Source organism: Lutjanus erythropterus, chromosome 2 (assembly GCF_056507025.1).
Source record: "Lutjanus erythropterus isolate fLutEry1 chromosome 2, fLutEry1.hap2, whole genome shotgun sequence".
NCBI lineage: Eukaryota > Metazoa > Chordata > Actinopteri > Lutjaniformes > Lutjanidae > Lutjanus > Lutjanus erythropterus.
This window is the reverse complement of record NC_139318.1, coordinates 16,075,042-16,097,232: the sequence shown is the minus strand read 5'-3', so window position 1 is coordinate 16,097,232 and position 22,191 is coordinate 16,075,042. Positions and strand designations below refer to the sequence as shown.

The following is a 22,191-nucleotide window of genomic DNA, read 5'->3' as shown; positions in this document are numbered from 1 at the left end:
TTAGACAGTATTTTAACAACATATTAACAAAAAACATCAAGGACATACAACAAGAGACATTTTCCAGGTAAAACTAAGTTGATTTTTATTGAAATGTCATAACATTTTCACATGGGCAGGATCAGATTTCACACTTGATTTTCAGTGGTTTCTCATACCTAAACACTGCCAGGGCATTTTTTTAAACTTTGTCACTTCCTCATTAAGACTCTTGATCAAACTGCCCCCCTCCTTCCTCCAACCACAAAGAGTCATGTAATGCTAATTCATGTTGATCAGACCCAGTCAAAGTAAATCTGTTTTTGATTAAGTCCAACATCTTTGGAAGGCTCAGAAGAAGACACAAGTGATGGAAAACATCTTGAAGGGCACAACTGAAGCCCTGGCCTCAAACATTAATTTGTTGAAGTGGCCCTTTATGATGCTCCAATTTCTGGGAAATGACGATTGTTAAGGGAAAACGGGAAAAATAAACCAAAAGACTGACCCTGTAGCCCACAGCCATAGTACATGTAGATTCAGAGTAGAGCCTCTTGTGGACGTTTTCTTTTCATCTGCTGTTGTGACACGTCCAAGATACAAGCGCTAATTTTCTGTCCAAAATAAGAGACAAGTAAGTTAAACTGAGTTTGTAATTATGCTAAATTGATTCCGACAGCCGAAAAAAACAGCCAGTCTGCTGCAGAGACTGACTATCTGACCGAATGTCACAACCAAAATATGTGAGAGAGAACTGGCCAATATCTCTATTTTTGGGCCGCTTTTTCCCGCAATAAAGGATGTAGTTGTCAACACCTTTCTATTGTTGATGTTTCAGGAAAAAAGTGGCTCAGTCCCTCCTCACATGCCCAAATGTAATGTTTAACTTTTTCTTCATTGATTGAGACACATATTCCAGTATTAATGTTTCCTAAAATTAAGCCCCAATCAGAAATTGTACTCCGTGGATGCAGTACCATGAAAGTTTAATTTTTGGCAAACATTCTAACACAGGTTTGTAAACAATTTTTCCCTTGTTGAAATAAAGACTTTTCATAGAAGCTGTTCATCCATCCATCCATCCATCAACTAAATCGGCATTAAAGTTGAAAGAAAATTGCTACTCTTAAATCTTTTCACTGCTCTGCAGAACTCAAACTGAGAATCAAATACATTTGACATCTTATTACAGATTTGTTCTCTGGTGGATGATGTGTGTTAGCTTCTTTTCTAAACAGAAACACACTGTTTGCCGCTGAATAAAGTTGAAGAGGTGGGCGCAGTCCTTTCCAGGGTTTAGACATGAACCATTCTGGAAAATAAGGATCTTCTATATCTTCTCTTCGATTTAAGATCAGGTACTGTTACTCCAGCCAGGTTGATCCTGTGTGCCCTGGCTGGTCAAACACTATAGCAGCTTTTTTTTTTATTTGTTTTTCATATTTCTCACTTTTTTCTCCACATTTCTATTTTTTCCCCACATACAAACACACACACACACTCATACAATTTTGTAACACTCCTTCCAGACTTGACATCCCTTCCATCCTCCAGCACTCAGACACGTACACTCACTCACACACATACACACACAACCTGTTTCCAGGCAGTTATAGTTCCTTTGTGTAGCCTGTGGACCCTAAGGGTCGGCCCAACTCGGCGTTTCCGAGTGTAAACACCTTAAGGCACCCATAACGCACCGTGAACACTAAACACTGTTGGTGCGGGGAATACTGCCCCCCTCTGACAGGGGATCATACTCCTTTAGTTACCCCACCCTCACCACCCCACGTTGTTGCCATTACAACTAAATTTACAATCCATGCACACATACGGTTGTTGCTTCTCACTCAGCTTGAGTGATCTCTCTGGCCCGTCTCACTTCCTCCCTTCTCGTCCTTAAACTCAACCACAGCAACTTGCTGAGGCGAGGTTATCCAGTACAGTTTTTATGAAAAGAGAGAAAATGAGACAGGGGAGACATCTTTCGCCAAATGAGATGACATAATGGATCTTGCGTGCAAAATGGCTTCACAAAGTCAAAAACACATAAGGCCCGCGGTAAATTTTTTTTTGCATTGTTTTCAACAAAAGTTAAACAATATATCATCTGCAGACTCTTCTTTTGCACTATGAGTCCCAAAATAAATAGATCTCCCTCTTTTTTTAACTTAAATACATTGTTAATATTTTCTGTGATGCTCAAAAATACTTTTTTTTGTTCTTTTTTTTGCCTGAAGATAAAGTCCTTCAAAGGTTAGAAGAGTTGAAGTATTTCCCCTAAACCCCTTCACACATGCAGGCAGCCCCTTCCACTGGTCCAGTGGTCTGAAATTCCACAGGAGCTCATTGAGGAAAAAAAAACAAGAAAAAAAAAAAAAAAACAAGAGAGAAAGCAAAAGATGAGGGGAAAAGTCAGAGTGGGATCTTCAAGATTGCAGGCAACAATGATGCCAGTGGAATCAAAGATCGGAAAAAAAAGAAGGATGAAGAAGGAATGAAGAAGGATGATGGGAAAAGGAAAAAGGGAAGGAACGAGAGGTGGGGGGGCAGGGCTGTTGTGGAGGCAGTAACTGAAGGGGTGTTAAATAACAGCCAGTTTGGACAGCCCCTCCTGGTTCGACACTCTGTTCTCAATACTGATCAGTGAGGATGTTGTGTGCTGTGCTCTCAGCACCAGGCCTGGGCTCTGCGCTGGTCAAAATCAGCTATTAGTCGCTTGATGTGGGCCAACTTGTTGTGCAGGTACTCGCAGCGCTGTTTCTCCTCATGGTAGTTGGGGCTGCGCTGTAAAACATAACAGAAAATAGAATATCAGACACCAGCTATCAGCCCTAAAAACAACTCCCTGCTGTGTTTGACAAGAAACAGCTCACACAGGTCACAGTGAGAAACAGTACACATATTTGTGGTACATAAAAAAAAAACAGACGTCAGTGTCACTGCTTACTTGTTTCATCTTTTTGTACTCTTTCAAGACTTCTTCTTGCACCTTCTGTAAGATTAAAAATAAAAACAAATATTAAAAATTATAGATCACATTATAAAGCTGTACCAAATGTCTGTTTAACCTTAGAAGCTTTTATTGATATTTTTGAATGAAGCTTCGAATGTTAATATTAGTGTAACCTGGTCTTTTATCTGCAACTGTGCAAACAGACATACAAAAAAGTCAAACTGTGCACAAAGTGACCTGGTGTTCTTTGGTGCCAGGTGCCAACTTCCGGCACTGTGCATCCAGCTGGGTAAAGCGGCGGGTGATGTTCTCCACACGGGCATGTAGCAGGCGATACTCGTCGTACTCTGCATTGAAGTCATCTTTGTAGCTTTGTCGCTGGTCCATAGACACCAACGGCATGTACTTCCTGTAAACACAGAAGAGAACTGAATGATTTTTTTTCCATAGCGGTGACACAAACAAAATGATCATTTCAGAAAAAATATAATTTCGCTACGTGCAAGACTGAAAGCAGCACTCCACCATGAGCAAACTTTCTTGTTATGACACCACTAAAGGTCATGATATTGAAGGAAAGGTGGGAAGCCCGTTTAACATCTGTTGACCTTCTCTGTTTCTGATGTTCGATGGATAACATGATCCTCTGTCACGTTACCAATGACGTGGAAAGAGCAAAACAGTCCTGGTGCAGTGATGAAAGAAAATGCAACAAAAACAGAAACTGCACAAATTAAACACATTTGTGTTTATTTCTGCCTTTCCTGTGTCCTGATTCTAAAGCTTGTGTGTGTTCTTAACAGGCTGTTTAATGGCAGTCACATGGTTCAAACTGAGAAATGAGAGACTTGAAAGATAAAGGTCATGCTGTGGGAAAATTTCAAGGTATAATGAGCTAACTTACACTACATAGTCAGGCATCTCAATTGTGGAGGAGAACTCAGTGGACTGGACTGGTTTCTCTTTATTTGAAGAGTCTGAGGAGAAAGAGAAAAGTACTAAAGACCACAGAGTAAAGAAGAGTTCAGATCAATGCATCAACATGTTCGGACAACATCCAGTGCATGAGTGCAATCAAAGATCAAACAGTGTGCAACTGGTGAGGCTGTAACAGACAGTACAGTGATAAACACTGAAACATACTGAACAACAATCCAAAGTCTGAAAGATAAAACTGGCTGGAAGCTGGAAACTTGGACAAAGGAGGCATGTGAGTCACAAGACATTTCAATGCTGCTTGAATTAGGGACACCACACACACACGCACACACGCACGCACGCACGCACACACGCACACACGCACACACACACACACACACTTAAAGTTGCCAATTAGGAGTTGGGTTCAAGCTGGATTTAACTACATTTTCACTTACTGTCATTTTCAATTATGCTTTATTATATGAATGACCTTTTTTACCAAATGTCTGACGTCTTTTTGTTACTATATTTTATTCTCAAATACATGTTTGACTTGGAGAATATGGCCATCTCTCTGTTAGCTTTCCCTCTAATGTCTAAATAGTATTTGTGTTGTGTTTGGCAACAATAATGCACCATGTTGTAATGCATACATTTTGCATTCACTTTGTCATAATATTTTTTTGCATTATTTTGCTTTAAAATTTAGGAAGACAAATCCACAGCAACCTTTTCTGTGTCTAAGTTTTGTCATTTGAAATCTTGGTCCTTCCACAAAACAGCAGGTAAAAACTATCCTGGAAACTGGACAAATCTGTGACCTGATGTTTCATTTGCTCTAGCAGAGATCTCTGGCCCACCTCCTGTTCAGACAGATTGCCATTAGATTTGGCTCTTGTCAGGCTAATCCCAACCATTTATTTAATATGAGGCAGGTTTGACAAGATGACTGACTGACCAGTGCCACTGGTCCGGATTTGGAAAGTCACATGTTACACATTTTTAGTTCAATGCACCAGGCTCACAAAACTCAGATAACTCACAAAACTCTGATCAAATATAAATCAGGTTTCTTTTACTACATTGCTAAACAGCACACTATAATCCTGAGACATTTTGGTCAGTGCCCACTGATAACGCCCCTTGAAAATAAGCAGCATTTCTACAAGACTTTACTCAACAACATTAAAGCTGCTTTTAATTGATACATGTCCACAAGGGGGCAGAAGACCTTCAAAAAAAGCTGATGTCCCACTGACATTTTTTTCACACTAGAAAGTTGACTCGTCATAGCTGGAGAAGCATTGAAACATAAAGGATGACTCTGCTCTATTTAAGTGCCCCAGGGAGCAATAACAGAGTGACAATAAGCCAGTGTACCAGGACCCTGAAACTGAAGCAGCTAAATGGAATTAAGTCATGTTCACTTCATTATTCACACCTGTGCTTTTCCTGATGTGAAATGTTAAAATGTCTTAAGTAAAAAAGGCTACTTAGACTTGTGTTTGTCCCACCAAAAAATTGATTAAAAATTTCCTTGAGCATCTGTTGGTGTCCCCACTAACTCGTGAGAAAATATCTTGAGTTAGCAGCTAGATGTTTGATTCTCATCAACTCCGTCTGTTTGTATATGATGGGCAAGTGGTGTACAGTGCATTTATCAAAGCTTGTTCCCTACTAACGGTTGTCTGCTCTTGTGAAAATGTGTGGGCTCTTAAATCAACAACAACAACAACAACAACAATTAACTACAAGAGGCTAAAATGCTCCCCATAACTGCTGCCAATTCTCTGTGGCTTTCAAACAATAAACAAACAGCCCATTCTCCTTTACATGTATTTAATGCAATTATGTGGTGATATAAAAATAACTTAGATTAATAAATCTTTAAAGATGCCCCCTCAACTAAATTACCACACACTGATTAAGTAATTGACAGGATAAACCAAACAATAAGTAAATGAGAACCAAGTGCTGCCTGAGAGCATGAAAAACATCATCATCAACATTTAAGCATAAAAAATGTTTGATTTGATATTTGTTTAATAGTAATTTGAGGTCTGTGTGTTAGAGGGGAGGAAGAAAAAAAAAAGATTATTTTACGACTCTTTTTTATGATTCCTGAGTCAATTTCAAATAACTAGTGCTCAGTCTGTTAGCTCGATACTAACCCATAATAGGAATTACCATTACCACATTAACAGAAATTATTTTATATCACATACTTTCAAACATATTTCTCATTCTCTGGGAAAAATGCTAATAGCTTAGACTTAGTATCGTGAAGTCTGTTACTCTGGCCTCAACAATCCACACTGCCCAGCTGCAACAACCTCAAAGAGTCAAACTCAAGCTCAAAATATCCCACTGGGTTTTGAAATACAGCCAGAGGCTCTATTAGTTTCAGCTTAACATCAACTTAGTTTATTTATTATTTCTTTATGGCATTAGCTTGATGAATATGAACAGCTAAATGTAGCTGTTTTCTTCAAAAAGTATTTATTTACTACTTTTATATGCAGTATCGCAATGTTGCTGAAATATTAAAAAAGACTGACATGACGTGCATTATTTTTGGAAATATCAGTTATGATATACAGTCTATAGATGTGTATGATTCAGCCTTTTCCAACTGTCTATTGCTAAAAAAAGCAAACAAAAAGTCTCAATAAATCGTAGAATTGCGCTGCATATCAAATCTGCAGCCAAGTATTGTGATAGTATCAAATTGGAAGGTAAGAGTATCGACCCAGCCCTGGTATGTAGAGCAGCAAATGGGATAAGCATGCAATGAAAAAAAAAATTTGGTTCAGTGATGCTGATAATTAATAAGACAGAAACACACCTTGAACTTTGTGAGGATTCTTGTCAATAACTTCTCTGCTCTCTTCCTCAGCACTGCGTCTCTTTTTGGCTCTGTGAGTCTCTTCGGCCTGCTCTGCTACATTGGGAGGACTTCTGCTGTCTCTTTCCATCCGTTTCCCTTTCTCCCTCTCTCGATCCTTGTCTTTGTGCTTCTTGGATTTCTTTTTAAACTTCTTGGTTGTACTGCTGCTGGACAAAGGAGGGCTGGTGATGACAGTGGAGGTAACTGTGAGTGAGGTGCAGGGAGGAGGAGGAGGGGGAGGAGGACTGGGAGAGGCAGCGGGTGTGGGGACGGGGTGACGGTAGCGGTCCTGCAGGGTCCTATCAGAGGAGAAGGGGCTGGGTGAAGGGTCTCTGCAGGAGGAGCTCTGGTCCATGGGCAGGTCCTGGGTGCCACAGCCCTCCGGGGTGCTGGGTGAGTTGGAGTTGGAGGCCGGGCTGGGCTGCTGGTGAGAGGGTGCAGGTGGGTGGGACGAGATGGGGAGATGGGTGGGAGGGCCCGAGGTGACGTTGGAAGGTAAGGATGAGCGTTTAGAGGTGGGGCTGCCCTCGTCCTCACGGCGGTCAGAGGAGGAGGAGGAGGATGAAGATGCGGCTGGCCCTCGATTGCTGAGGTGGGAGATGCGGGCTTTCTTGGGCGCCAAAGGATCAATGAAGTCAAAGTCTGGCTGGCGCTTCTGGAGACAAATGCACAGAATTTAGAGAAAAACTGCATACCTCACTGTGGAGTGTGTGTATGTTAGTGTGTATTTGTTCAGATACCTGGGGGGATGTGGGAACACTGTCTTTGGGAGAACTGCTTGATGAGAGGGTCTCAGTTGGAAGACCTAATTTGCTGTTAAAGAAAGGAAAGAGTGTGTCAGTGGGGGATGGTGTAACAGAGAAGAAAGGCCAGGACCTGCAGAAGAAATTATACTTCCATTAGAGCAACTGTTTCCAGAGTGTCCTTATTTAAACTCACAGCTCACATGGTACTCTGGAAGTTATTATTTTCAGTCATCTATACTTTCCTTCTAACAGACAGCAGCTGCAGCTGAACATGTGCCAACAAAGGCAGAGAAGGAAAAACTGCAAGCTAGCAAACATGCATGTAAAAAACACAGGATTGGAAAACAATCTGCTTTATAAATGTTTTATGAGTAAGTCAATGCAGTCAACATGCTTGTCAGGCCTCTGGGACACACATAATGTGTATAGGTCAGTAAACAAAATGTAAACATAAATTTTGACTGTTTTCAACTTGTGCAGATTCTATATAGACTCTAAATATTTGAAAGATTTCAATGCTAAGTACTTCATACTGTATGTTGGAAAGCCAGCTGATAGCCAGCATTAACTAAGAGCATTTAAGGGCTGTAAAATGAGACTCTTTGTGAAAGGTAATCATCAACTGTTGCAGTAACCACTATTGCTATAATATCAAACTGAAACTACATTAACTGTGGTTAATGTGAAATAGAGTATTTTGTTTCTAATAGTAGGGAAAACACTGAATTTATCTTTTAATAAAAATCAATAAGTTTAGGATTATCATTTGTTCCCTATGGTACAGAAAATGGTATCCAGAATAAATATTTTTCAATATGTTTTGTTTCAAACTTAAAAGTTACAGTGTTGTGACAACACTATTTATAACAAACTCCACAGGGCTCCCTTGACTGGAACAAATTTCAATATATTATTGTAAAATTGCTCTTTCAAGGGTAATGCAGCATAATGCAATTCTTATATATCTACCTATAACCCATTTGTCCTCTTCCTGTATTTGTATAGGGACAAACTACATAACATCAACATTTAACAGCATGCTGCTATCCAACACCACCACAAACTACAGCCAAAACTCATGTCTAATATAAGATAATGGATTTTACTGTAAAAGTGAAACCTATTTATGTGCTTCATGCAATAGACTTCAAAAGGCTGAATTATTCCTCCAACATAATCAAGTAATCAGCCCCTGTAGAAATGATAGGTGGCAGATAGTTTTGTCCTTCATTGCCCACAACAATTCGTGTCAGCTAAAATGTGATTCAATTATGCAAAGTTTTGCACACTGACCACTCTGAACATAAATGCCTTAGAGATAAACACTGGGATCCACTGTGACTAACAGTTCAGTGTGACAACTTTCGCTGTGTGAAGGATAAATGAGCGTTAATAACAACTGTAACACTCCCTCACGTGGTGGGCTACCATTTTAGTGTACACATGCAAAGGTTTTATTACATCACTTAAGTATGTAATGAAACTCAGAGTGTAAATTACAATATAATTAATATAAGTAAAAAGGCTTGTAGGATATTTCAGTACCGAGCCAGGATGCGGTCAACCTGGGTCTTCTCATCCTCAGAGTAGCCAGGCCAGTCTCGCTGGACATCACGATATATAAAGTCCTTCAATGAGTATGTGTTGTCTTTGGGGTTCAGGTTGGCCACCTGTTTCACATATACATACACATACACACACACATAGATGAAAGTAAAACTATGACAGCATGAGAAGTTCATAGTATGTACAGAAACTTCACACTTCCTGTGCTGAGCAAACATCTGTGCATGCAAATACCGTGTAACAATTATGTGGCTTGTTTCTTGTCAATGTGAATGAAGGCTTTGTACAGGGAACCGGATTTCCTCAGGCAGATTTGTGTGCCTCAATCTCATGTTTAAGAAGTGTAAGGGGATCTTTGAAATAAGACAATTGAATGACACAGGTCTTTGTGTGAAAAAACTCAAGATCAGCTTTTGCACTGCTGGATGTTTTTGTCTAATGGAGGATGTGTAAATACTAATCACTGGGTCAATTCCATTTTAAGGTGCTGTCTTAATACTGATGAGGCATATTATGGAATTTTATAAACACTTTACAGTACCTGTTGCAGGGTGGTCCCCAGTGAGTTTCGGTCCTTCTGGTTGATACCGTCCCGCTGCAAACGGGCAAGCACTTCCAACTTCTTGTAGGACCTCAGCGCCAGTAGGTGGAGGATGCGGTCACGGAACGGCCGCTGAGATACAGGGTTATTGGAAAGGCACTTACGAATAGTGTTGGCTGGGTTGATAGGGGTGGAGCGCTTGCGCTCTGGGGCCACCTCTGGAGCTGACAGCGCCGGCTTACGGATATGGACTTGCTTTCCTAGAAACAGAGGTTAAAGACGACGTTAAAAGACTTGTCATTCATCATTGTATATTTTTTGTTGTTGCAGTTTTACTCAACAACACTCCTGCCTACCAACTTCAGCTCACTTACTGAAGCTGGTCTAATATCTACAAACATCACTACCAACCACCCATCCTGTAACTATGAAAATGGGTGCTTAAGGGCATGAGGAGTTTGATCTCACCCGTCAGCTCTTTGGCACAAACCTCAACATAGAGAAAGTCCTCTTTGCCATTAGTTTCAGGCCACTGTGTGTTTGAAAAGAAGCCAATGAGCTAGGACTGTTAAATAAAAAGCGAGTGTCAATGAAACATACCAGGAATATTTGACAGATTGAGGAAGCTGAACTGGCCAAGTCAAACCTTCTTCCCCATGAACCTTGGGAACCGCATACAAAGCTTACACACTGAAATTATGAGTGGATCCTCATATGCCAATTTATACTCAAAAAAATATAAATCGAACACTTTTGTTTTGTTTCTCTTAAACTTTGTTCACAAATTTGTTATAATCCTTGTAAGTGAGGACTTCTCCTTAGCCAAAATAACCCAACACAGGTGTCATAAGTAACAGATGAAATTCATTTTAATTTTAAATTTCAATCAAAAATGCTGCTAAAAATTCTCTGTGTGAAAAAGGTTTGATAAAATAAAGCAGCAGTATTGCATAACTGAGTCATTTATTCCTTCCTTTAGCAGAATATTTGTTTCAGTTTGATATATTAACGAACACACTATTTTTACAGACTATACTTACCTAGCCATTTAAAAAACAAAGGTATTATTAACAGCTTAGTTGTTTAGGAGAGGGAAAAAAATTGTTCTGATGGGTATCAGTATTGGCATATGCCCAAGGTTGCAAAATCGATATCGGACATGAAAAAGTGAGCAAGCAATCCCTAATCTCCATCTTTCAGACTTGGCAAGCACTTCTCCTTTATAAAGATAATTCATCCACCTGACAACATCGATCTGACCAAATGTGAACAAGACAAGTTAAGATAAACAAACCTTGTGTGTTTAGAAGAAGTCTTTTACTTCAACTTAAAATTATGTTTTTGCATTTAGATTCTTGTTGAGCAGTTTCAGGCAAAACTACCTGCTTTTATGGTGACCATAAACAGTACTCAGCTTTTGAGGCAGGGCGACCCAGTAGTGCTAATGGCAATGTGAAATACCACTGGAGAGTAAGGCACAAGAGAAGAGATCAGCACTATTACACTACTACACTGTATACTGGGCGGCAGTTCTCTGTATCTAAGACTAGTCTGGAAGACCAGTTTAGAGTCTAGCTGATTATCAGAAGCCAAGAAACCTCTTGTCCCCGTTGCTGAGCCATATGCATAGTCATGGTGCCTGCACATTTCCCTATACTGCTTCGTGGTCATTATGAAATTCTAAAGCTCTTTAAGAGATTGAGGTTAGAGAGAGGAAGAGAAAGAAAAAACTCCACCCTCCCTCCTTGTCAAAAACCCAAGAGACTAGGAGCTGTGGGAGGAGGAGAAAGCTTACACAATCTGTGCTGTCGAACAGGCCAATGACAGATTGGCGCAGGTGAAAAGTTGGTGTAAAAAGAACTCGTACATACACTCTGAAGTAACTATACTCTTGTTTTTTTATAAGTTGTCTATGTACAAACATTAAAAGCCACTGAATTCAACATGACAATGGTTGTGTAGATCTCATTACAAGATACAGACTACAGACAGAGATAAAGATAAAAATACAAGTTACAGCTGGTTAACTGAAATTAACAACCTGTGAAAACAAGAGCTAAAGGCCCCTTTTGCATTAGTAAATAGGTGCTCACTTCAAACCAGCTGCTACAAGGTCCTGTCTCGCCCGTTTTCTCTGCTACTGCTTCTCTCGTTTCCCAGTTTCTATCTGGGCCAGTGTATGCAAATGTATCTCCGAGGCCCAGAAAAACAGGCCTGAGGAGGTTTTAACTCATGAAGAAAATTTTTGGACTGAGTTAGACTTCTGATTATGGTTTAACCAAGAAAAATCTTTTGATCAGAAATTAGATTCGTTTTGATATATCAAGATGTCTCAATTCACTTTCTATTATGGATAAAAAAAACAAGTCTAGTCAAACTCAAAAACATAGCTGTCTCAGTCCTAAGTTCATGTTACAAGTAAAAGTATGCATTGTATTTTTTTTTTTGTTTGTTTGTTTTTCCAGAACACACTAGGATAGACTTGAGGAAATACAAAAATAAATGGCAATGTAGTCATAAGATGAAGTATCCAAATGTAGTGTTGTTAATAATAAAGAAAGGAGAAAAATCTAGAATATATTATGTTGAGAAGCTATTTAGGACATTACTGAAGTGGGACAGATGGAGACACCTGTCACCTGTGTCTAAATCTGCTGAGTAATTCTTTCTGCTTTAGTACATATCCAAATAAAGTTAAAATTTCAGTTTCATGTCTCTTGTGACCACTTTACTAAATGATTGGGACGACAGGAGTGTGCCCCAACTCTAGCAAAACTAATTTTATTCCAACATTTCCTAAACTTGCCTTAACAGTGAGGTGACCTGAAAAGTTGTTTGGCATAAGGCCAACATTCATTATTTTGCTCATATTTTCTCTCAGAAGAGAAAATAGCACAGTCAAGATGCTGGCTGCATAACTGTCATTTGCGAATCAACATTAACTGTAATTTTAACGTCAATACTAAAAGAATTTTCAATTTCCAGCCATAATATTGACATAAGAGACAAACAGTGCTTCCTTGCATATGAATAAATAAATCCCAACAGTAATTAGGTTTTGTAAGTTGTCTATCAACTGAGCACTTTGACAGAGATTAGATCAGGTTTTATCTGGGTGTCAGAATCATTTCCATATTCAACACGTCAAATTTTTCTCCACTGTGCATACAGAGCAAGTTTTAGACTACCACTATTATACTATTTAATTTCAAAGAGGTACAAATTTTAAAAAAGAACTAGGCAAAAAGTGGTGATGTTGCTTTCAAACCAGCTGAAGATGAGATAAAAAGAAGTGGTACATAAATACAGTGAATGTGTATGAAATGTTTTTTTGGGGAGGGCTTAGTACTGACAGTGCCTCCATTTTTACTGGTGCTCTACATTTCCAATCTATTTTAATTAAGAGTAACCTATTAACAAATTATATAATACATCAAAATATTTTACATTTACTGTTGCTCTGTGGTTTGTTTGACCTTAAACAGCCAAACCACTTCCATTTGATAAGAAACTGAGTGATGCTACTCTTCCTTTGAGGTTTCCTTTACCAGAATGTTCATTTTTTTCATCTGTACCATATTATCCTGGTCTTGATAATCTTGGTGAAACTCGAAAAGCATGGCAACACTGACATTCATTGAGAGCGGTTATATATCTCAGCAGTGTGTGGGCCATTGATTTTTCTGTGCCTTCAGCCTGTACTTGTTTTGTAATTTGTGGTTCATACAACAAGTTTCTAGGTTGGTAGGAAAGGGAAAGAAAAAACATTTGGCACGAGACATTACATCAGCAAGTTGTTTTGTTGCACATTCCTTGCCCTATCTGCTGAATTGGATAAGACATGGGAGAAAGACTGGAGAAAGTGACAAGCCAAATTAGATTATCAAAGCTTACCTTTTTTGTTCAGCTTGTGTAACTCAAATCCTGGCACTGGGTGGCGCAGTGGACAGGTAACCGCATTACATGTGTTTGTTTATCATGTGTGAGGGACACATGAACAGTAAATCCTAATTGGTTGTTAGTGATAGCTTCTACCCACAAACAGCACTTTGTGCCTGAACTGTGCCACTTTCTGTGTCATTTTGGCAAGCTGTGTGTCAATAAAACAGAAATAACTTTACTTGCCACCTTTGGCCCTTATCAGTTAGACTACTAATCTGGAAAAGACTGAGACGGCAAAAAGGTTTAGTCAGTTGCAATAATGGCTTTGAATGGAGTCAGGCAGTCAGCTTTCACCTATTCAGTCTCTCAAAAGGGGCCGAGTTTGAAAAGAGAGGAGAGCCGTTGACAGGATGTAAAGCAACACTGGTGTCTGGGGATCCAACCTGCCACCTCACTGTCGCAGGTGCAGAAATCAGACTGTAGTTGGCCTTACCTCTGTATTGGCCCCCAGGCTTGATGACTTTGGTCCCACGTTCACGTGTGTCCTCCACAGCCTGGGTCATGCGTTCCCGGGTCACCTGGTAGGAGTCATTAGTGGCACACACTGTGACCTTGTCCTGTACAGTTGCCAACAATGCCAGATGTGAGGCCCCTGAGCTGGAGACAAAGAGGGAGTGCGAGAGAGAAATGAGAGGCAGGGAGGGATTACCTTCTAGCAATGAGTGGTAAGACAGTAGCCATTGATTCAGCTGACCAGTGATTACAATTACCTCGACACATACTGATGGATGCACTCAAAGCTTCCCTGAGGGTTGTCCTTGCCCACGTTAGACAGGTAGAAATCAAAATTGTGGAAGGCGTCAGAGGAGGAGTCTGATTTGGGAATTTTAATGCGCTGTAAAAAAAAAAATTAACACAAAAATTGAGAATAGCAGCTTAAAGGGTCTATTCACATCTGAGTGACTGAGATAATTAATTGAGATGGATACACAAATAAAAATGGTTAAATTATCAAGAGGAAACTACCATATGCTATACCTAACCTCCTTTCCTTACAGATCAGTGTCTGTCTATGCACATATGGTAACAAGACTGTCTTCTCTGAGCTGTTGGCTTTGATGTGAACAACATGGGAGTTAGCATGAGAAAGCAAAGTCTCTGAGGTCTTAGCTGTTAAGAGGAGACTGTAACCCAGTCATGTACATCATGTGCAAACAGTGTTTAGGCTTCAAAAGTTAGTTTGTGCCTTTCTGAACAGTCTAGTAGACAATTAGCATTGAAGACAACACTTCTATTACCAGTCCTAAAGTAATGACCCCAACAAAACTAGGGTTAAAGGACCAGTGTAGTATGCAGAGCATATGGGCTACTGTAGAAACTACAGCCCAACTGATATTACTATGTCTTGTGCCCCATTTTGTACTGTGTTGTATAACATGTTCTTATACAATGATTAGTGTGAAATCTGATCACTCTATAAACAAAGAAACTCATGCATTTGTGATTTTATTATAATGGGCCACTACTGGTGACACAGATAAGTGTAAACTGAGTAGTACTTGTGTAGCTGATTAACTTGACCAAGTAAAGTTTTATTTGTGATACACTTGTGTGGGGGGCATCTCAAAGAATAAATACAACTCAACACATTCAAGTAAAAACAGTAAATGAATGAACAAATAAATGAATACATAAATAACTTGTCAGTAAGTAATGAAGCTTGCTGCTAAAAACTAGACCTGACCTTTGACTACAGTTCTGATACCAGTGTGTTAAAAAACTATTTGTTATTGTTTTTAACTGCTGTATACTACTAACTCTGTATGGATGCAATGTGATTGCCATCATTGTTGTATGTCCTGAGTCAGGTTTAAAAAAAAAAAAAGAAGAACTGGCACACAAGATGCTGGTGAACGGTAGCACTGTCAGTACTTGTATATACAACTCTACTACAAACAGCCTGAAACAGACGGAGAGGGACAGGTACTTACCCCTTGGAGTCCCTTGAATTGTATCGTTGGCCGCAAAGAAGATACATTCTGAAAATGAAGAGAACCAAATAGTGTAATCCCTACCAACACTTTTGAAATGTATGTGATTATTAGCATAGCAATATTGGCTGGGTGTGTAACAAAGAACAGCTACACAATGTCAAACTAAAAAAATACTGGTCTAGAACCTGCAGAACATGTTGCACTATTTGACAGAGACTTTAAAAAACTCAAAACATTTGGTTGTACAAACAGCAGAGCCTTAGGGTCCTGACACACCGAACATAACCCATACCTAGCAGTAACAAGGGCTGGCTGATCACACACTAGCCCTGCATCTTCTGTTAAATGTTGCTCTTAAAAACATGGTGTAAAGACTACGTGCACATGCCTTCTGTGTCTGTGTGAGAGAAAATAACTAGGTGATATATGCAAAACAAGAGCTTGCATTGCAGACAGACAAATACCTATCATTTCCAAACTGTGAATCTGTTAACAGTGTTGTGTTATACCAAGAATATGAATGTCTGACACAGGGCTGTAACAATTAATCAATTAGGTGTCAGATATTAAATTAATTACCAACTATTTACTGATTAAATCGGTTTGAGTCATTTGTTAAGAAAAAAGTCAAAATTCTCAGATTCCACCTTCTTAGATGTAAATATTTTCTGTTTTTACTTCTCTTGGTCAGTCTTGGGTCAAATTTCCTGTTTTGTCTGACAACCAGTCTAAAACTCATAGATATTTACTTTACAATCACATAAAACAAAAAAAGCAGCACACCCTCACATTCGAGAGGCCTAAGCTCAGAAATGTTTGGCATTTTTGCTTAACAAATGAATCAATCATCAAAATAAGTGCATGTTTTTTTTCTGTTGATAATCTGGTCAGCCACAAATACTTGATGACTGTCCACTGGCAGCCCACAATGGATACCTCTGACCTCTTAAAGTTACATCTACAGAGAGACAGTATGAGTCAACTTTACCTGCATCTTATTTTTAAGTGGTTAAAAGGTGGGTGGTAGGTAAAAATTTTTGCTTTTATCTGAACACAAGCAGGGGAACTTGGACAACACTCAAATACAGTGGAAACTTTGAAGAAGATATTTCTGAAATGTCTTTGTTTGGTGTAGGTTTGCAGGTTTGTGTTGATGGCTACTTGAAACGGAGCTGACTGCCACAAAAATGCAGTGGCTGCTCTGGTGCAATACAGGTTAGGGTAGAAACGCACAGGACTGCCTGCTTCTTCACACAGCTGTGGCCAACAGTAGAACCAGTTGGCTAGATCATAGACTTCTGAAATGTTCTGACTTAAGATGAAATGTGCACTTTATCAGCGACAGCTTCTACAGTCCTGCATATTAAAAACTCACACATGCAAAGAGATGCAGATAATGATAAAAATGTAGCCTGTTCTTTTTTTTCAGACTGAAAGACCCATGTCATGGTTGTTAAAGCTAAGCTGCTCCAAGCCACTGGCTAACTCCCTCCCCCACTATCCGTACACTCACTCTCACACACACATCAACGAGTCCTCACACACAGTTCTGATCACATTTCACATCACCACAGAAAGACAAAGATAGCCAGCTTCCATAGTTCGATGACTGGTTGAGCTACAACACACATTACTGAGAGGGAGAGAGAAACAAAAAGCAGGCAGTTTTGGCTGCTCAGTCAGCAAGAGATGGCAGGCTGCCGTTCAATGCAGCGTACAGACCAACATTACCACATCCAATAAGGTTGTAGCATGGGCTGTCACAAAAGAATTCATTCAACTTGGTGACTGATGACTCGGTTTGCCAGTTCAAGTCAGAACCAGACTAAATAATTATTTTAAATTGTACTATTAATCCACATTTCACTCTCAATAATGTACAGGGCTGGCAGTGAGCAGAGGTTTCACATATAGGGTGTGAGAGTAGTGTGTGGCATATATACAGAAACACACACACACACACCATGTGCCATAAAAAGCAGTCACAGAGACCTCTGAACACCCATGCTAAGCTACAGTGCATCAGCTCTGAGCAGAGACCTAGGCCCAGCCAGTGTGTTATGTAACGGCGTTGTTGGCAGTGTTTCATTCAGGTAACTTCGCTTCAAGCCTCTGCAACCCAAGACTGAAGAGGTCTCTCCAGATTAGTTCACCTGTGTAGCACCTCAACAAGATTACAGCATTTGTACAGTTCAAGATTAACAAGCTATATTTAATCTGCACAGTTATGTAGTGCTCTATGAGCACACCTAGTTTCAAAAGCTTCTAAATGAGTGGTGGTGTCAAGCTCAGGGGTGAAATGCAGTACATTTACTCAGGCAGTTTGTCGAGAACTAAAAAAAAAAGTACTTTCATAAATTGTATTTTGAAGAAAATAGCAAAAATAACAACAGCAATCATCCAAATATATTTGAAAGAGGAGGTTTTGTTGCTATCTCATAGCATATATGTTTTTAACTGCTGGCCCTCTCATGAGGTGAATGGGAATATGCTGATTTTTTATTTTTTTTATTTTTTTTCAGCAATTTGGCAAACAAGCCAGCATTAAATATTTGTTCTGTGTAAACCTTTGAGGCATTTGCTCATATATATTCTGTAGCTCCAGTGTGGCAGCTCATTTGACTGCAATATTTAATGATCCAGTTAAATGGCTCCAGTGTGGTGAGCCTGGTTATGAGCTTCACATCTCTGACACGTTGTGCTGTTAGCTTTTCTAACTAGGTAAACTTGTAACCATATGCTAAACCGACCAGTTACCCTGCTGCCTTAAACGCCACTAACTTGTTATCAAGTTTCATTAGCCTCAATTTATCTGTACATTTCCACCCTGCCTCTGAAACAACATTCAACACCGTCGAGTTAAAGTTCATGTTACTTTATCTAACTTAGCTTTAATGTTGAACTCTCAGCTCATGAAACTTGTGTAGAGAGGAATGTATGCGTCGATATGAAATGACTACTTTCCTAATTTGGTCAAAGTAACGTTAGTTTGGCAGGGGAAAAAATGGACTTGGCTGGCCACCACAGCACTAACGTAGCTAGAGCTAACGATGGCTAATCAGAGTGCCAACTTTGCCAACAGGTTTTCGACGTTAAATAAACGTTGTCAGTTCGTAAAACCTTGTCAGATCATAAGGCCAAAGCCTCATTTACCTTCTGTGGCTGATTCATTTAATGACACAAGGCTAATTTAACCAAGAAACAAGCAGAAACTCGCTCTGTCAACAGCTTAGCTAACTTTGTAGCAGTTAGCTGTGCGTGGCAGTTGGGCTTCCCAGCTGAGACAAGCTGTGTCAGCCCGACGCTTCTAGCTCATTTTAGCTGAAAATAACGGCCGTTTCACTCACCATACACTTTTGGTGGCTCTCTATGGCTCTCAGTGCTGTCTCGGTCAATTTGACGTGCAATACGGTGACTCTGTCTGCGCTCTGTTGGCCACAATTTAATCCGTACCTCCCATCCTCGGAGAGCGCCGCCATCTTTACCAGCCCTCCACCATCGTCCCTTTGAGGCTGGAGCATTTAGCAGCCCAGGCTCCCTGTGCTCGCTCTGGCCCGGGGAGGGACTACAGCTGCTGCCTAAAGGGCAGACAGCACTGGATTGGTCTTGACTTGTTAACTTGTTAGTTTTTCAGTTTCCAACCTCACTGAATTTACAGTATAGCGCATATTATTGTGAGTTAGAATATATTATTGTGCACAAGAGTTATACAGTTATTTAGTTTACTTTTACAACTGTGTTTTGCTTTCAATTTGCAGAACCTAAACTACAAACCCAATTTGTCTCTATTTGGTCTTGTAAAGTCATAATAGAGGAAACATTTTAATCACTAGTTTCTCTGTCTCTGTAAGCCCATAACCTCTCTCTCAAACACACACATAGTTAAACTACCTCTTGGAAAAACTGCCTCTGCCTGCTGTTTTGCTGACATGGGAGAACTGATTCCAGCCTACTGAATCTCTTAAAGTTAACTTTTGTAGACTATTGCAATGTAAACTCAGTTGTGTTCAAATACATTTAAGTAGGCATTGTAATGAATATAAGCTAAATCAGTGGTTCTCAACCAGGGGCTTGGGACCCCCAAGAGGGTCACAAGCTAATTTCTTGGGGTCAGATCTATAAAATAAAATATAGTGGCAAGCAACATGGAATTCGAGTCAGGAAACACCTCTCAGGAGCATCTCTTTAATGATAAAAAAATAACATTTGCATTTTGTAACATAAAATAACCAACTTAGACAAGAAACTACTCAGTCCAGTGCTAGGCATGAGGGGAAATGAGGCCATATTTTGGTTATAATGGTTTTTACATTACATTGCTTGTTCCAGTAATATAATTTGCCTCAGAACAGGTGTGTTTGATAGCTTCCACGTGTTATACAGAAATCCCCCAACAATCTTGTTCAACCACAGTTCAGTAGGCATTGTAATGAATATCAGCAAAATCTAACTAATACTTTTGTAAACTACTCAGCCTATGTTGGCATATATACATTAAAAACTTTTTGCATATTTTTTCTCAGAATAAACTGCCTTACACAACAATCAGACTTTAAGGTACGGCTGCAATAATTACTTGATTCACTGATTACTCTAATAACTACTTTAATAATTGATTAATCATTTAAGTAATTTTTCAAAAAACAATATCCAGGGTTTCCCCCAGAAAAGTACAGACCAAGCACCAGCGGCCAAGTGTCTTTTTTGACAGGGGTCCTCGTGGGCCAGTGACATACTGATGACAGCATTAAGGTAGGGCCCTGTACTTTCTCTGACAACAAAACAATAACTGGAATCGTTGAACTGAGGAACGCCATAACACAGATTTCACAGGGGCCCTGACTGAACAACATCATAAAAATACATCTCCCAAAACTAAAATTCCCTGATGCTTAGGTGGGGTGTCAGCTTAGGCACAGTGGGCCACACATGGGAAAACCCTGATGTCAAACATTTGTTGGTTCTAGCCTCTTAAATGTAAAGATTTAATGCTTTTTTTTTTTTTTACCATTTATGATGGTAAATGATGAGTCTTTAGACTGTTGTTTAGACATAAGAGGTAATTTAAAGAGGTCACTTTGGGCTCTGAGAAATTGTGATAAATATTATTTAGACTAAGCAAGAAAATAAACATCAGATTAGTAACTTATTGATAATGAAAATAATCATTAGTTGCAGCCCTACTGTGCAGTGAATAAACTAATGAGTAGTGCTCAATACCAAACATTATCCTTTTGATCTTGTATATTAACCACTTTTGCAGCTAAACACACCCATACCGATGAAGTTCTCTTAAAAAGGCACTAGAGTCAGCAGGGACAGTTTTTTGACAGCCAGTCTTTGCGAACTGCTGCCAATTCATGCTGGCCTATAATCATTTTTCACATTCATGTGGTTCCTTTAATGATATGGGATATTAAGTGACATCAGCACAATGGGCACGAGTGTGTCCCCCTGTGAGCTGCACCTCCACTATCTCCCAGTGTCAGTCCCCTTGACCTGGTGATTAGGGCAGCGTGTTTTGGTGTGGAGTAGCCTCGGGCAGGGTGGGGAAAGGCCTGTGTGAATCCAACAGATTACCATGACTCTACACCCCACCCATCCCCCTGATGAGTGACAGACACCCCCCCCACACACACATAAATAATTTGAGAGTTCTTTCCCATAAACCCATCAACAAATTAGCTGTGCAGAACGTAAAACCAAACAACTTCATCATTAATGTAAACAGATTACACCCTTCACCTACCCAACATTAGTTAAACACAGCCCTGACTGGATTGACAGCATTGCCTTAGAGCATTACATTTCCTGTATTATCTCTTGGTTACATGCAAATTGTAAATACTAAGTCTGTTTAATCGCAGTGGTGCTCTGGTTTGTCTGACAGGTTGCCTGCTGTGCAAACAATTAAATTAAGCCTTTGGGGTGGATAGGACTCATTTAGTTTAAAGCTTCTGTGTTTACAGATGTGTCACCTGATGGAAGCTAGAGAGCACAGTGTGAAGAATACGTTTAAAATGACAGGCACCTTTTGTTTAAAGCTAAACAAATACTGGAAGACTGGATTACTTAAATGTATCTTTCAGATGTGGCTAAATGTGTTGTTGATTTTTTTTTTTTTTTTTGGTTAAGCTGAGAGAAAATGCTACATGCTCATTTGTCACTCATTATCATTACTCTTCATCACAGTTCTGTGTAACACCAGGGATTTCCTTCTACCATAGAAGCCACTCCAAATAAGTACATAGGTTAATCATTAATAGGTGTATTATTTGGCCAGGCTCCGATTTTAGTTCTAATCAGAGGCACATGTTTGAGAGGCCGGAGACTGGAGCCTGAAATCGGTAACAGTGTTGAAGATGCTCCTTTTCCTGTCTTTTTCTTTTTCTTAATTTTTATTTTTAATTATTAAAATCGGGGTTTTAATACACTCTTAAGACAATAAAAGTTTCCATTTGAAAAAAAAGGCAACATTTATTTAGGAACTATCACATGTGAAGTCTGGTTGTTACACTTGTGCACATGACATGACACTATGGTGGTTGTTCTATGCTAAATATTCCTGTCTGACTTGATTGTTGTCAGAGTACCTTCACAGCAGAGACAGTTAAGTTTATGAATGAACCACGCTCTCTCCTGTTAAAAGTCATCCACTATTCTGATCGCTCCGTTTCTCCCTCTTCCTGGCATCAATTTAAAGAATTATCCAGCCATGC

General features: G+C 39.6%; 1 protein-coding gene across 1 annotated transcript; it reads right to left on the bottom strand.

Annotated features, from left to right (window-relative positions):
- Window positions 1-59: 59 nt before the first annotated feature.
- ell2 (elongation factor for RNA polymerase II 2) lies at window positions 60-19,008 on the bottom strand. Its single transcript, XM_084729684.1, has 12 exons — window positions 18,820-19,008; window positions 15,470-15,517; window positions 14,249-14,373; window positions 13,972-14,135; window positions 9,597-9,856; window positions 9,035-9,159; window positions 7,484-7,556; window positions 6,702-7,398; window positions 3,840-3,912; window positions 3,173-3,344; window positions 2,930-2,974; window positions 60-2,766 (listed from the first exon to the last, which is right to left on the bottom strand). The coding sequence occupies exons 1-12, from the start codon at window positions 18,991-18,993 to the stop codon at window positions 2,650-2,652; spliced, it is 2,073 nt and encodes a 690-aa protein (XP_084585810.1). The 5' UTR covers window positions 18,994-19,008; the 3' UTR covers window positions 60-2,649.
- Between the last annotated feature and the right edge of the window lie 3,183 nt (window positions 19,009-22,191).